Raw genomic sequence first — 12,469 nt, forward strand, 5'->3', positions numbered from 1 at the left:
GCTACACAAAGGCAAGCTCTTGCTGTAACTTTTTAGGGCTGTGACCAAAAATCTGAATCATGCAGAATCATTTCCAAAGCAAAAACAGCCAGGGCTGAAGAAACTCGAGCGAGCAGGTCTGGCAGCATCTGTGGAGAGACAGACAAGAGTTAATGCATGGGAGTCCAGTGACTCTACGTGACAAAGGTAAGTAGAAGCTAATGATTTCTAACCCTGGCAAACCAAGAAAGCGAGCTTCTGAATAAGTTTCCATGACTCACCGCTGCATTGCAAAACTTCAGAACTCCCCCCCTCCCCCCCATGTTGGATAGGCTTGCCAGTCCAGTTTCCATCCAAAGTGTCACTGATAAAAACAAGCTGACATTTCATCCTGTACGCTGGGATGTGACAGGTGCAATATAAACGCAGCCGCATAACACCTGAGGCACACTCAACATTGCAGTAACAATTCGCGAGAGCGGCTACAAGGCTCTGTTTTTATTTTGTTCCCCTCCCGTGTGACGAACTCCTCAGAGGAAAGTTCGTCCGTGCAAAAGAAAAACGGAGGCGAGAACTGGGTCACTCCGAAGTCCCTGGGACGTGTTTTAATGATGAAGTCACTTTCCGGTGCTGCGTGCGGACTGGGAAGAAACAAAACTTCCACCTCGGTCAGCCCGCTGCAGAACCTCAGCATTTGTGTGGCGCCGCTCCCGGAGCTGACCACCCTCCGGCCCGAATGCGTGATTCCGTTCGGCTCGTCGGGTGGTGGAGGGGGAGAGAATAGATCCCCTTCCTCTCTGCTGAGAAACAAAAGACATGGTTAGATTTTGCAACGGGGGGGGGGGGTTGCACTGAAATTGCGTGAAACTGTGCATGAAATGTTGATTTTTTTTAAAAAAGAAAAAAAATTTGATGGTGCGGAGAGAGTGAGTGTGAATGGTAACTTTGCAACCCCCTTCCCAGCCTCTGAATGTTGTCGCAATCCCTCCCGGCGATGCGACAAAGTTATGACGCCGCAAAACCTCGTATTTTTCAGACGCAGCAAAAATGCGACGTCCCGTCCGAGTGCAAATGCAACTTTAAGTCGCCATCTTAAAGCTCCTGGTGATTTTTCTTTCCCCCCCTCATTGATCTGCACATTCCCTCGAAACGAGCAGCGGGGCAACTGGGTGCACAGCCCGCCCTCCTGAGTTACGCCGGAATTTTGCGATACGCCGCCGCAAAATGGCACAGGAGGACGTCTTCCGCCGCCGCAAACTCAACTTCAACGAGGACGAGACCGAGATCCTGATCCGGGAAGTGACACTCAACCAGGATCAACTCTTTGGAAGAGGGGATACCAAACTGCCCCCGGGGGCCAAGAACAAGATCTGGCTGTCAATTCTGGCCAAGGTTAATGCAGTGTCCAAGTGCACCAGGGACGTCGGGGACATCAAGAAGAGATGGTATGACATGTGCCACCGCACCAAGGACAAGGTGGTCAAGTTGGCGCAGGAGGCGTTGCGGAACGAGAGAGCCATCACCCGGACCCGGGAGGAGGAGGAGGAGGAAGGTGACGGGCCCCCCTCGGCGTCCCTGCGTCACCCCCTAGCTGCCCCGGGCACCAGGGTAGGTGACGACAGCAGCGAGCCCAGTACCAGTGGCGCCAGCCAGGACAGCAGCGCTGCCCCGGCCAGCAGCCCACACGATGCCCCCTGCCAGCGGAAGAAGCTGCCGCCGGCCCTGCCCCTCCCTGTAGCTTGGCACAGCAGGCAGGTGCCACCAATGCTCAGCCACCAAACTGGAGTGCAGTGGCCGCCGGTCTTGCTGTTCGCACTGGGCCAGAATGCTACGCGAGACAGCATTCGGGAGCGAGTCCCGGACCATCAAGCAGGCAACACCTTCAATGGTGAGTGGCTTCAATACTTCCAAATCCGTGGGCATTTCGCTCGACCAACCTCCAATTATCAGCACCAGCTGTTCTTGGTCCAAACCTTTTACCGATCAGAATGCAGTGAGAAGTCATCTGTGATCAGAGGTAGACGCTGGGCAGTCCAAATCTTGCAGATGTACTTTTTGTTCCCATTGCCTCACAGAGTTTTCCTAGATATCTCAGTACTGTGTCTTCCCATGTCTTCTGCTTTGAGTGTTTGAAGGGCGGTTTCCCTCACTTCTTTAAATTCTCTACATCAAGCTCAATTTTCTTATAACAGAAGCTTTCTGGCCTTAGCATTCGCTTCTTAACTGGTTACTGAACAGTCCACTAGTTGTCCCAGCTTTGGAGGCCCAGTTCAAATGGAAATTTCTAGGAAATTGCATTTACAAACCTATTGTGCTCTACATCAAAGTGTGTAACTTGTTGCACTATCAGTGTCAGTATTGCTTTTCAAAACTAACCTCTGTATCTTTCAGTCCTCCTATCTTGTTTCCCCTTATCTACAGCAAGTAAATACAAAATACAAACACCTCATATTACACCTTGGGAACCCACAACCCAATGGTCTCAATGTGGACATTACTAGTTTCAAAATCTCCTCACCCCTGGCCTTACTCCATGACCAACCTTCCCTCTCATCCCCACTCCTTGACCTGACACAACCTGTCTGTCTTCTCTCCCAGATAACAAAGTGTGGAGCTGGATGAACACAGCAGGCCAAGCGGCATCTCAGGAGCACAAAAGCTGACGTTTCGGGCCTAGACCCTTCATCCTGATGGTCTAGGCCCAAAACGTCAGCTTTTGTGCTCCTGAGATGCCGCTTGGCCTGCTGTGTTCCTCCAGCTTCACACTTTGTTATCTTGGATTCTCCAGCATCTGCAGTTCCCCTATCACTGTCTTCACTCCCACCTATCCACTCCTCCCACCTCACTGACCAATCCCCACCAATGCCTCCCTGCACTCACCTATCACCATCCCATCTACCTTCCCCAGCCCCACCACTCCTCTATTTATTTGAGTTCCGTTTCCCCCTCTCCCATTTCTGAAGAAGGGTCGAGACCTGAAACGTCAGCTTTCCTGCTCCTCTGATGCTGCCTGGCCTGCTGTGTTCCTCCACCTCTACACTGTATTATCTCTGACTCCAGCATCGGCAGTTCTTACTATCCTCAAACACATTCTATTGGATTTTCATTCCATATACCTCCCTGTAGATAATCCAATGTTGATAAATGTAGTTTCACAAAGAATGCATTGTCACTTTCCCTATTCTACTCATAATAACATCGCAATGCCCCCCAACATTCTGATGTGAATTACAAAAGAATATTTTAATGGGAACAGATGAATACTGACTGTCACCAGATATTATTTCCTGATTTTTGTTCAACAAATAAAGAAAGATGTTGGGCCAAAATAACAATGAGGCTAATGGAGTTCTCTGATACCTACAAATCATGTATGGCATCTGAAGGCGAGCAGTAGATGCTAAGCCAAATATCAATAGCTGGAAGTCTGTGTTGAATTGTGCCAACCATGGTCAAGTTCTGAATAAAAGAGTTGACTTGTCCTCTTCCTCATCACGGCCGAGCAACAAACCGTGAAACTGCTGAGTTTACCGAGTAGATAGGAACTGGACCTGCCTTAGAAATTACACTCAAATCACTGCGTATGTAAACACCCTTTTAAAGGCATGGAAAATTAATCTTTTTTCACTTTCCTTTTTAAAGTTCTGAATTGATATTGATTTTACTCACTGTGATTCCACTTCCTTATCAGTCCTCAAGTTGTTCATATTTCAGCCTTTCATTCTGATTGGTTAAGGAGATTCACTCAAAGATTGTCCATTCAACTGGTTCCTGGGTTAGGTGAGGGTTAAGTTATGAGGAGCGGTTTTGTAGGCTGGACCTATAGGCACTGGAGTTTAAAAGAATGAGAAGTGATTTTATTGATATAGATGAGATTCTGAGTGGGCTTGACAAGGTGTGAGCTTAAAGGGTGTGGCGCCTTGTGGCAGAAACTAGATCGAGGGATATCTATTTTTTAAAAAAAATCTACCACCAAAGACAGAGGGTCACAAGTTGTAGCTCTCTCTTCAGAAAGTGGTGGAGATAGAGTCATACAATATAGAAACAGGCCCCATTGGCCCAACTAGGTTTCCTAAACTGAACTGATGCCTGTGATTGGCCTGTATCTTTCTAAACCTTTCCTATTCATATACCCATCTAGACACCTTGTATATGTTGTAGTCGTACCTGTCTCTACCGCTTCCTCTGGCAGCCAGTTTCATATATGCATTACCCTCTGCGTGAAAAAGCTGCCCCTCAGGTCTCTTTTAAATCTGTCCCCTCTCACCTTAAATCTAGGCCTTCTAGTTTTGGACTCCCCTACTGTGGGGAAAAGACTATGGTTATTCATCTTATCTGTGACCCTCATGATTTCATAAACCTCAATGAAGGTCACCCCTCAGCCTCATGATGTAAAATATTAAGTATTTGGGAGGCAGAAACAGATAGATTCATGAGTGTCACAGTGTCAATAACTATCAGGGTTAGTGGTAATGTGGAGTTATGGCCACAATCAGATCAGCCATGATGCTATTTGAATGGAGGAACAGTCTTGAGGGCTGAATGGCCTACTTCAGATCCTACAACAGCTGTTCAGTCAGGTCTGTGATGCCCTTATTCCTTTGCTGCAATATTATTACTGACATTTTGATCAATTTGTGGCCGTTTCTAAAAATCTAAATATGCACAAGCAAATCATAAATAATGGCAAATGCCTTTAGATGCCCTGATGCAGCAAAATCTGGGCCAAGTGAGGATACTTGAATCCTAGGCTTGCACTTTGGGGCAAGCTTATGTAATTCCAGCAGAAATGTGAACTGACAGCCTCTGAAAAGCATCAATGTGCATGTTGGGCGAACAGTATCTTTTCATCTCTACATTATATGTCTCACAGAAACCATTGTGGAAGTGAAACAGGAAAACATTAGTCCAAATTTCGATGTGGATTATTCTTCACCAGACATTGCATCACCACCAAATCTTCAAGAAGAAAGGCCTCGAGGGAAAAGGTTACATAAGCAAATTTCAGAGGAAGAATTCTTAGGCATCCAGGAGCAACGCAATGTATTACTTGGGGATGGCAATAAGGAGTTGCACGGTATCAGGCAGGAACTGAGGGAGCTACGGATTGATCTTCAAGAGTTGGCTGCAGGCATCCGGCAACCCCTGGAGCGGCTTGCAGATTGCATCCAGGCCCTCCTTCCATTGTTGCAGCATCCGCCTCATCCTCGTAGGATAGAGATGACTGACTCATTTACACAACCCGATGAAGAAGAAACTGCGGAGTCTGGCTCTTCATCATCCCACAGCCGACGGACGGAGCGCAAAACCTATAAACGACCAAAATTGGACATGTAACCAGTTTGTATTAGGCCAGGGGATTTTTGCTTCTTTGATCTCTGTCTTTGGTTGGGTCAAGTGTTGTACGTCTCTAGGTGACTACATCAGTCTATCTAGTGACTTCCAAAAGTAAGTGTTTGACACTTGGCTCTGTTTACATTATAGTGGTATTGCAAGGATTTTAGGAGAACATTATAAAGAGAGTATGAAATTTCATGCCATCTGCACTTAAACAATTGGAAGAAAAGAAATAACACTACAGTTGTAATCTAGATTGTGTGTTGTGGGCTGTGTCTGCATGGGCTACTTTCAGCTTGGGTAAACTGCAGATCTACATACCTATGTGGCGCTGAGTTTTTCAATGTAATGAATTAAGTTTTTCATTTTGTACCATACTGATTAAATTAAATGCCAGTGATTCTCAGCAACTTCTAACACAGTTTAAAGAATAAAGTTAAACAAAAACAGTAGCTAAGCGAATGTCTCTAAAATAGCTGAATTAACATCCTGGAAATGGACGCAGGAAATAGAGAATGAATAAATATTAAAAATTAAATTATTCAATCAATCACTTTCATTACACAAGCTTCAGACAAATGGGGCCCTTGGTAATGAGCATCAGAGTTGACTAGTCTTTATTTAGTATGTTAAAGAAACAATTTTAAAACTTTAGTGTCCATACACACCCTAACAAAACACATCTAATTGGTCTGAATTTACTTAAACATTGACATTTTTAATGTCATTTTGGAATTACTTTGGCAAAACTTAACTGTATTTATGATAAATTGGAACTTCAGGCAGCTGAGAAATAAGCACTCTCATCAAAATTTAGAAATGTTTTCAGCTTTTATTCCCATCACACAGCCATAGACCCACGGAGCAGAAAGAGGTCCTTTAGCCTACCAAACAAAGAGACCTTGGGGTGCAGGTTCGTAGTTCCTTGAAAGTAGAGTCACAGGTAGACAGGATGGTGAAGAAGCTATTTGGTATGCTCGCCCTCATTGTTCAGGGCACTGAGTATCAGAGTTGAAATGTCATATTACAGCGGTACAGGACATTGGTTAGGCCACTTTTAAAATACCATGTACATTTCTGGTCTCACTGCTATGGGAAAGATGTTGTTCAACTTGAAAGGGTGCAGAAAATGATATAAGATCCTAGATGAAAGAACACAGACTTGAATCATGTCTTGCTGTCTCCCAGATCTGCATGACCTGCTGTGTATATCCAGCATTTTCTGTATTTACCCCAACATGTAGCAGGATGGAGGGTCTGAGTTATAGAAAGTGACTGCATAGGACTGTAGGAAGAGGTAGAGGATAGTACAATTACAACATTTAAAAGGCATCTGGATGGCTACCTGTGTAGGAAGGATTTAGAGGATATGGGTCAAATGCTTGCAAACAGGACTGGATCAGTTTAGGATATCAGGTTGGCATGAACCAGTCAGACGAAAGGGTCTGCTTTCGTGCTGTACATCTCTGTGACTCTATGTTTGTGTCAGGTCATTAAGCATCTATCTGTCCTAATCCCTTTGTGCAGCTCTTTGCCCACAGTGTTGTATGCAATGGCACTTCAAATGTTCATCTAAATACTTTTCAAATGTTGTAAATAGTTCCTATTTCTCCTACGCTTTTAGGTATTGACTTCCACACGCTCACTAGCTTCAAAGTGAAAAAAAATTCTCCTTAATTTGCCCTCTAATCTGCTCCTGCAAACTGATCCCTCTGCTAAGGGGAAAAGATTATTCCTGTTGACTCTGTCTGTGTCCTTCATAGTTTTGTACACTTCAATCAGGTCTTCCCTCAGCCTTCTCCAAGGATAACTCACTAAGACGTACCACTAATCAAATCCACTGGAATTCCTAGCAAAGACTGACATATCTCTTTTGTCCAAGTTAATAATTACCTTGAACCTGTGCCTCTTTTGTAGAGCAAATAATCTCAAGGAAACTTGCTTTTGTGACTGTTTATACAATCGTGGCAGCTTTGGTCTGCTTTGCACTCCTCTATTTTTAAAACAAATGATCAGGACATAGTTAACATCAGAACATCCCAATTCTGCAACCGGTTCAATTAATTCAAGATAGCATTACCTGTTTGCAGAGTGGACAAGAAAAAAACTTGTTTCCTCAGTGCTGAAAGCTTTAATGAACTTAAATGAAAGTTCAACAAATGGAAGAAAAAGACAGATTAAACATATTGGGATAAATAACAGAAAATGCTGGAAATACTCAGCAGGTTGTGCAGATCTGGGAGAGATTCAGGAATCTATTCTTTCATCAAAGATAAAATATATTGCACAATAAACAAATGAATTTTCAGTTGACATTTAAGTCGGATACAAGCATTTTGAAGACCTAAGGAATCGTATTTTATTTCCCAAATATTAATTAGCATTTTTTTTCTAGCGTTTCAGAGAGAAAACCATTTAGCTTCCAGATCTACCTCTGCTTTGGTTCAATTGCATGGTTTCTCAAGAGAACCTCTAAGAGGCTTTAATTGTTTTGTGATTGATATTGCAAAGACTAAATTCCTGATGCTTTCGTAAAACGGCTGAAAGTATCCTGAAGTTTACTGTTTTTTTAACAAATTGTGTCATTTTAATTTAGTGCTCTGTTTTAAAGGTTGCATCAGCCTTCATAGTTACACTAATTGAGTGCCAAGCTAAGGAATTGAAAACTGTGAATCAAATTGTTGTGTTTTTGCTGTGACCTCAGCTGCAATTACTGCTTTTGTGTATCCTAACTGCAACAAGCATTCTAAAAATTACTGCCTTTGTGCATCATAACTTGTACACAAAAACCAGGATGGATTCAAAAGGAAGAAACCAAAATGCTGCTGGAAATCTAGAAGAATCAGAAAATGCTGGAAATACTCCACAGGTCAGATGAAGAGAGAAAAGAGAGTCAACACTTTGGCTGATGACATCTCGATGATTAAATTATTGTTCACATTCAATATTGCTTTCAGCTGCCTAGGCCCCCCAAGTTCTGCATTTCCACCTTCCTCATCCTCCCAAAGCTCTCCTCTCTTTCCACCTTGGAGACCATCATTAAAACCTATTACTTTGACCCAACTATTTGATAATTTGCCCTAATAACTCCTTAAGTGGCTCAATGTCAAATTTTGTTTGATAATGCTCCTGTAAAGTGCCTTGAAATGTTCTATCACATTAAAGGTGCTGTATAAATGTAGAGTTGTTCCTAAAATATTTATTACTCATCTGTAATTGCCCAGAGGGCAGTCAAGACTCAACCACGTTGCTGTGGGATTCCATTATTCATTCACAGGATTTGGGTGTCACTGGCCAATATTTATTACTCATCTGTAATTGCCCAGAGGTCAGTTAAGTGTCAACTGTGTTGCTTTGGGTCTGGAGTCATGTGTAGATCAGACCAGGTAAGGATGGCAGTTTCCTTCCCCGAAGAACATTAGTGAACCAGATTTTTTTTTTGTTTCTGACAGTTGACAATGGTTTCATGGTCATCATTATACTAATTCTAGATATTTACTGAATTCAGATTCCAAATCTGTCATGGCACGATTCAAACTCAGGTGCCCAGAACATTACTAGCTCTCTGAATTAACAGTCTAATGATAATACCACTAGGCCATCACCACCCCTTGAAGCCTAACAACATAAGGACGGCAAATTATACTCCTTGACAAACATTAAAAAACAGGATAGGATTTTGTTTGACAATCAACAATGGTTATATGATCACCATTTGTCATCATTTGTTGCCTAAATTCTATATTTTTATTGAAGTCAAATTTCACTGTGTTTTTCACGTTGCCATAAACCTATGACTCAGGATGACAAGCCCCGTGACTATACCAGTAGGCCACTACCTTCCCCTGCAGGTCCATGGTTAAACTATTTTAATGCATTTACTAGTAATCTCTTAGTTTATTGAAACAAGACTAGAAATTACTGGAAAAGCTCAGCAGGTCCAGCAGCATCTGTAATTAGAAATCAGAGTTAACGTTTCAGGTCCAGTGACCCTTCCTCAGGTCTGGGGAACTTCCCTAGTTCTGAGGAGGGGTCCCTGGACCCGAAAAGTTAACTCTGATTTCTCTCTACAGATGATGCTAGACCTGTTGAGCTTTTCCAGAAATTTCTGGTTTTGTTTCTGATTTACAGCATCTGCAATTCCTTTGGTTTTTGTTAGTTTATTGAGTTTTAGAAGTTCAGAATGTTGGATCTAGGATTTTTGTCTTGCACACATTAGGACAATTTGTCGGAATACAGTATAATGAGAAATGACATTTTTCTACTGTATGAGAACAGAATACTGATTGATTGGCAAGTGGACTGTGACTGGTAGATGTGTTGCCATGGAGAATACATCATTCTGATAATGAATTTCATACGGTATAAAATATAATTCGCATTTACGTTCGAATGCGTTAAATTCGAACCTTGCCCTGATGAGTGCAAGGCGGAAAGCTTCCACAAAGTGTCTTTTCTTCAGTAATACTTAAGTTTTGTAATAGCACATGACTGTTTTAGAAATTCTTTACATTGATCTTACACAATGCTGCATTGTCCCATTGGACAGTACCTATTAACGTTGGACGTTGACATCTTTGTTGATTTATATCTTGTAACAAGAAACAAGGATCCCATAAGGGTAATGGTGCCAGATCTTTGAAATATTTTGAGGAAAAGACAGTTTTACTGAACATCGCTGCATTTTTTCCTGTGTCTGTTTTCACATCATGTGGTATGCTTCATCTCAGGTGAGTAGTTACAATGCCACCCACTTTACTGCAAGACAGTGGCCCAGATATTCTGAGGAGCAGCAGTCGCCATAGTCAGATCACCACTCTGCCTGTATTGTTTTGTGTCAGGACTGAGCTCCACATTTCTGGCAATACAGACCCCAGCTCTGTCAGAAATGCAGGCTGAGCCTGAAACCTAGCTGCTCCCTTGTGGTGCTGAATGGTCGAGGCACATCAAACCACCCTCAATTTTTCACAGTAGTGAATGTAATATTCTGTTCATCTTAAATGTCTGTTTATTACTCATCATCCTTACACCTGGCATTTCTTCGTTCATGGTGAACATCTGCCTCAGATCCCCTTTGATGGTGATCATCCCTCCTTTATTCCCATCTCGAGTGAGAAACTGGGTTGTTGGCTTGTTTCCATGTCCTGCAATTGCTTTTGAGATTTCCAAAATGGTGTTGCAGAAATACATTGGCAAATTGTGGTGGACATAATATTGGTGCGTGTGATTGCACACGTGATGACCAACCACCAGAACTATTCAGTCATTCATTGTCGGTAGTTTCTCGCACACCAGGACAACTCTCTTCCACTCGCAGGGTGTTTGTATGTGGCTGTACAGGCCAATATGGCTACCGCAGGCTCTGTAACACATAGGGCAGGTGATGGTCACGGGAAGGGGGTGAGTGAGGCGTTGTTGTGGCAGCGAGCTCCTTTTGCTGTTTTTGCCAGTCTCAATGTGCTTGATGCCTTCCCGGATGCTCCTCCTCCTCTACTTTGGACAGTCTTGAGCCAGTGATTCCCAGGTGCTCGTGGGAATGTTGCACTTCACCAGTGAGGCCTTGAGGGTGTCATTGAAGCGCTTCTTCTGTCCATCTGGCGATTGCGTGCCTTTTCAGAGCTGGGAGTAGAGCCCAGGCTGGAAGAGTCTCCTGTCGGTCATGCGGATGGCATGTACAGCCCATCATAGCTGATTAAGGACGATCAATGCCTCGATGCCGGGAATGTTGGCCTGGTTGTGGACGTTGGTGTTGGATCGTCTTTCTTCCCAGCGAATTTGCAGTACCACCGGTGCTGCCTGTACAAGATCCTGCGAAACCACTAGGAAGAAAGATGTATTCAGATTATCAATGTCATGAATACATTCAATGTGCCATACTCATTTGATGTCAGTATCACCTTTTGTAACATGGGACTTGAGCTAATTCCTCCTCCTAACACTGCACAGCCAGGCCCTCTCCACACTGTTTATACAGAACACCACTCTTCACAGATTAGTTTCTGGTTGATTTCTCCTGTTCGGTGCTTTGATTCTAGAAGTGTTTGATTGCTTTTGTCCTGTCATTTAAATTTGCAGAAGCCAACAGGGGTTTAATGGGGCAGGTACAGAGGGGCTTTTTTGCTTATTATAAGGTTTCTTTTCCAACCAGTTACTGCTAATTCTACTCTCTTGATCTGTGAACATAGATAATAAATCATGCACATTAATGTCTGGTATCTTGACTGTCTTAATTCTGTGGCAGTCAGTTTCATTTCAATCATCACACATGGCAAACTGAAGTATGGCTACTGCGTGACAAGTTTATTTGTGAATGATATGGTCGACTCTGGTATGCAGCATTGGGCAATTCACATTGAAACTGATGGGTGTTCTCTCCCCATTCTCTGAGACCTCTGTCACTCCAACAGAATCCCAGTCTACATGCAAAATTGCACTGCAGTGTCTGAATGTCACCTATATATTGGTGAATCATGGTGATTACTGGGAGGGTCAGTCATGGAGATAATGGTGAACTGAACAGTGAGGTTTCTGCTGTAATTGACTTGGTGTGACAGTGAAAGATTCTTTCGCTCACCATTGGACTATGTGTAGCACTACATCTGGTTTTTAAGGTCTGTGCCACTAACACTGGCATCCATGGGCATTGGCTCCAACTGCCTCTTCAGCATGCACCTTCAGGGCCTCTAGATTCCTTGTCAAGTACAGGGGCAGCTCTTCTCCTCCCACTCTCTCCAACAAGTCTCCACTGCAGTGTCCAGAAACCTCACTATTTGATCTCTCAAATGTTACCCCAATATTAAACATCTCCAAAGTCTGACTCACTTCTTGTTATTACTGCCAGTATCTGCTTCAACCTCAATGCACCTTCCCTTCATAAGGAACAGGATAGCTTTAAATGGTGTTTACCCCTCAGCCCTCTGCCGAAGTGTCCAATCAGTGGTGAGTGCTGGCTGGATGCTCAAATCATTGAAAAGAATGGGCAGCATCACACTGAAAAGTGGCTGTGAGCATATATTAATCCTGTATTGTGATCCCAGCACCTTTGTTTAGTGTTGGCCTAGATCCAAACCAATGAGTAACACAGAGACAAAACACTTTGCTTTGGAGCTAGAGTTTATTATCTATGTAGTCTTACAGCTCCTTCCACTTACTT

General features: G+C 43.4%; 1 protein-coding gene across 1 annotated transcript in view; it reads left to right on the forward strand.

Annotated features, from left to right (window-relative positions):
* The first annotated feature begins 414 nt into the window (after positions 1-414).
* The window catches only part of zc3h7a (zinc finger CCCH-type containing 7A), a 94,017-nt gene continuing 81,962 nt past the window's right edge, over positions 415-12,469 (forward strand). Inside the window, exon 1 of the mRNA XM_048551970.2 lies at positions 415-1,867. Within this exon, the coding sequence (XP_048407927.1) occupies positions 1,204-1,867 (664 nt within the window). The 5' untranslated portion in view covers positions 415-1,203. The remainder of the gene's footprint in view (positions 1,868-12,469) is intronic.

Source organism: Stegostoma tigrinum, chromosome 23 (genome assembly GCF_030684315.1).
Source record: "Stegostoma tigrinum isolate sSteTig4 chromosome 23, sSteTig4.hap1, whole genome shotgun sequence".
Classification (NCBI taxonomy): Eukaryota; Metazoa; Chordata; class Chondrichthyes; order Orectolobiformes; family Stegostomatidae; genus Stegostoma; species Stegostoma tigrinum.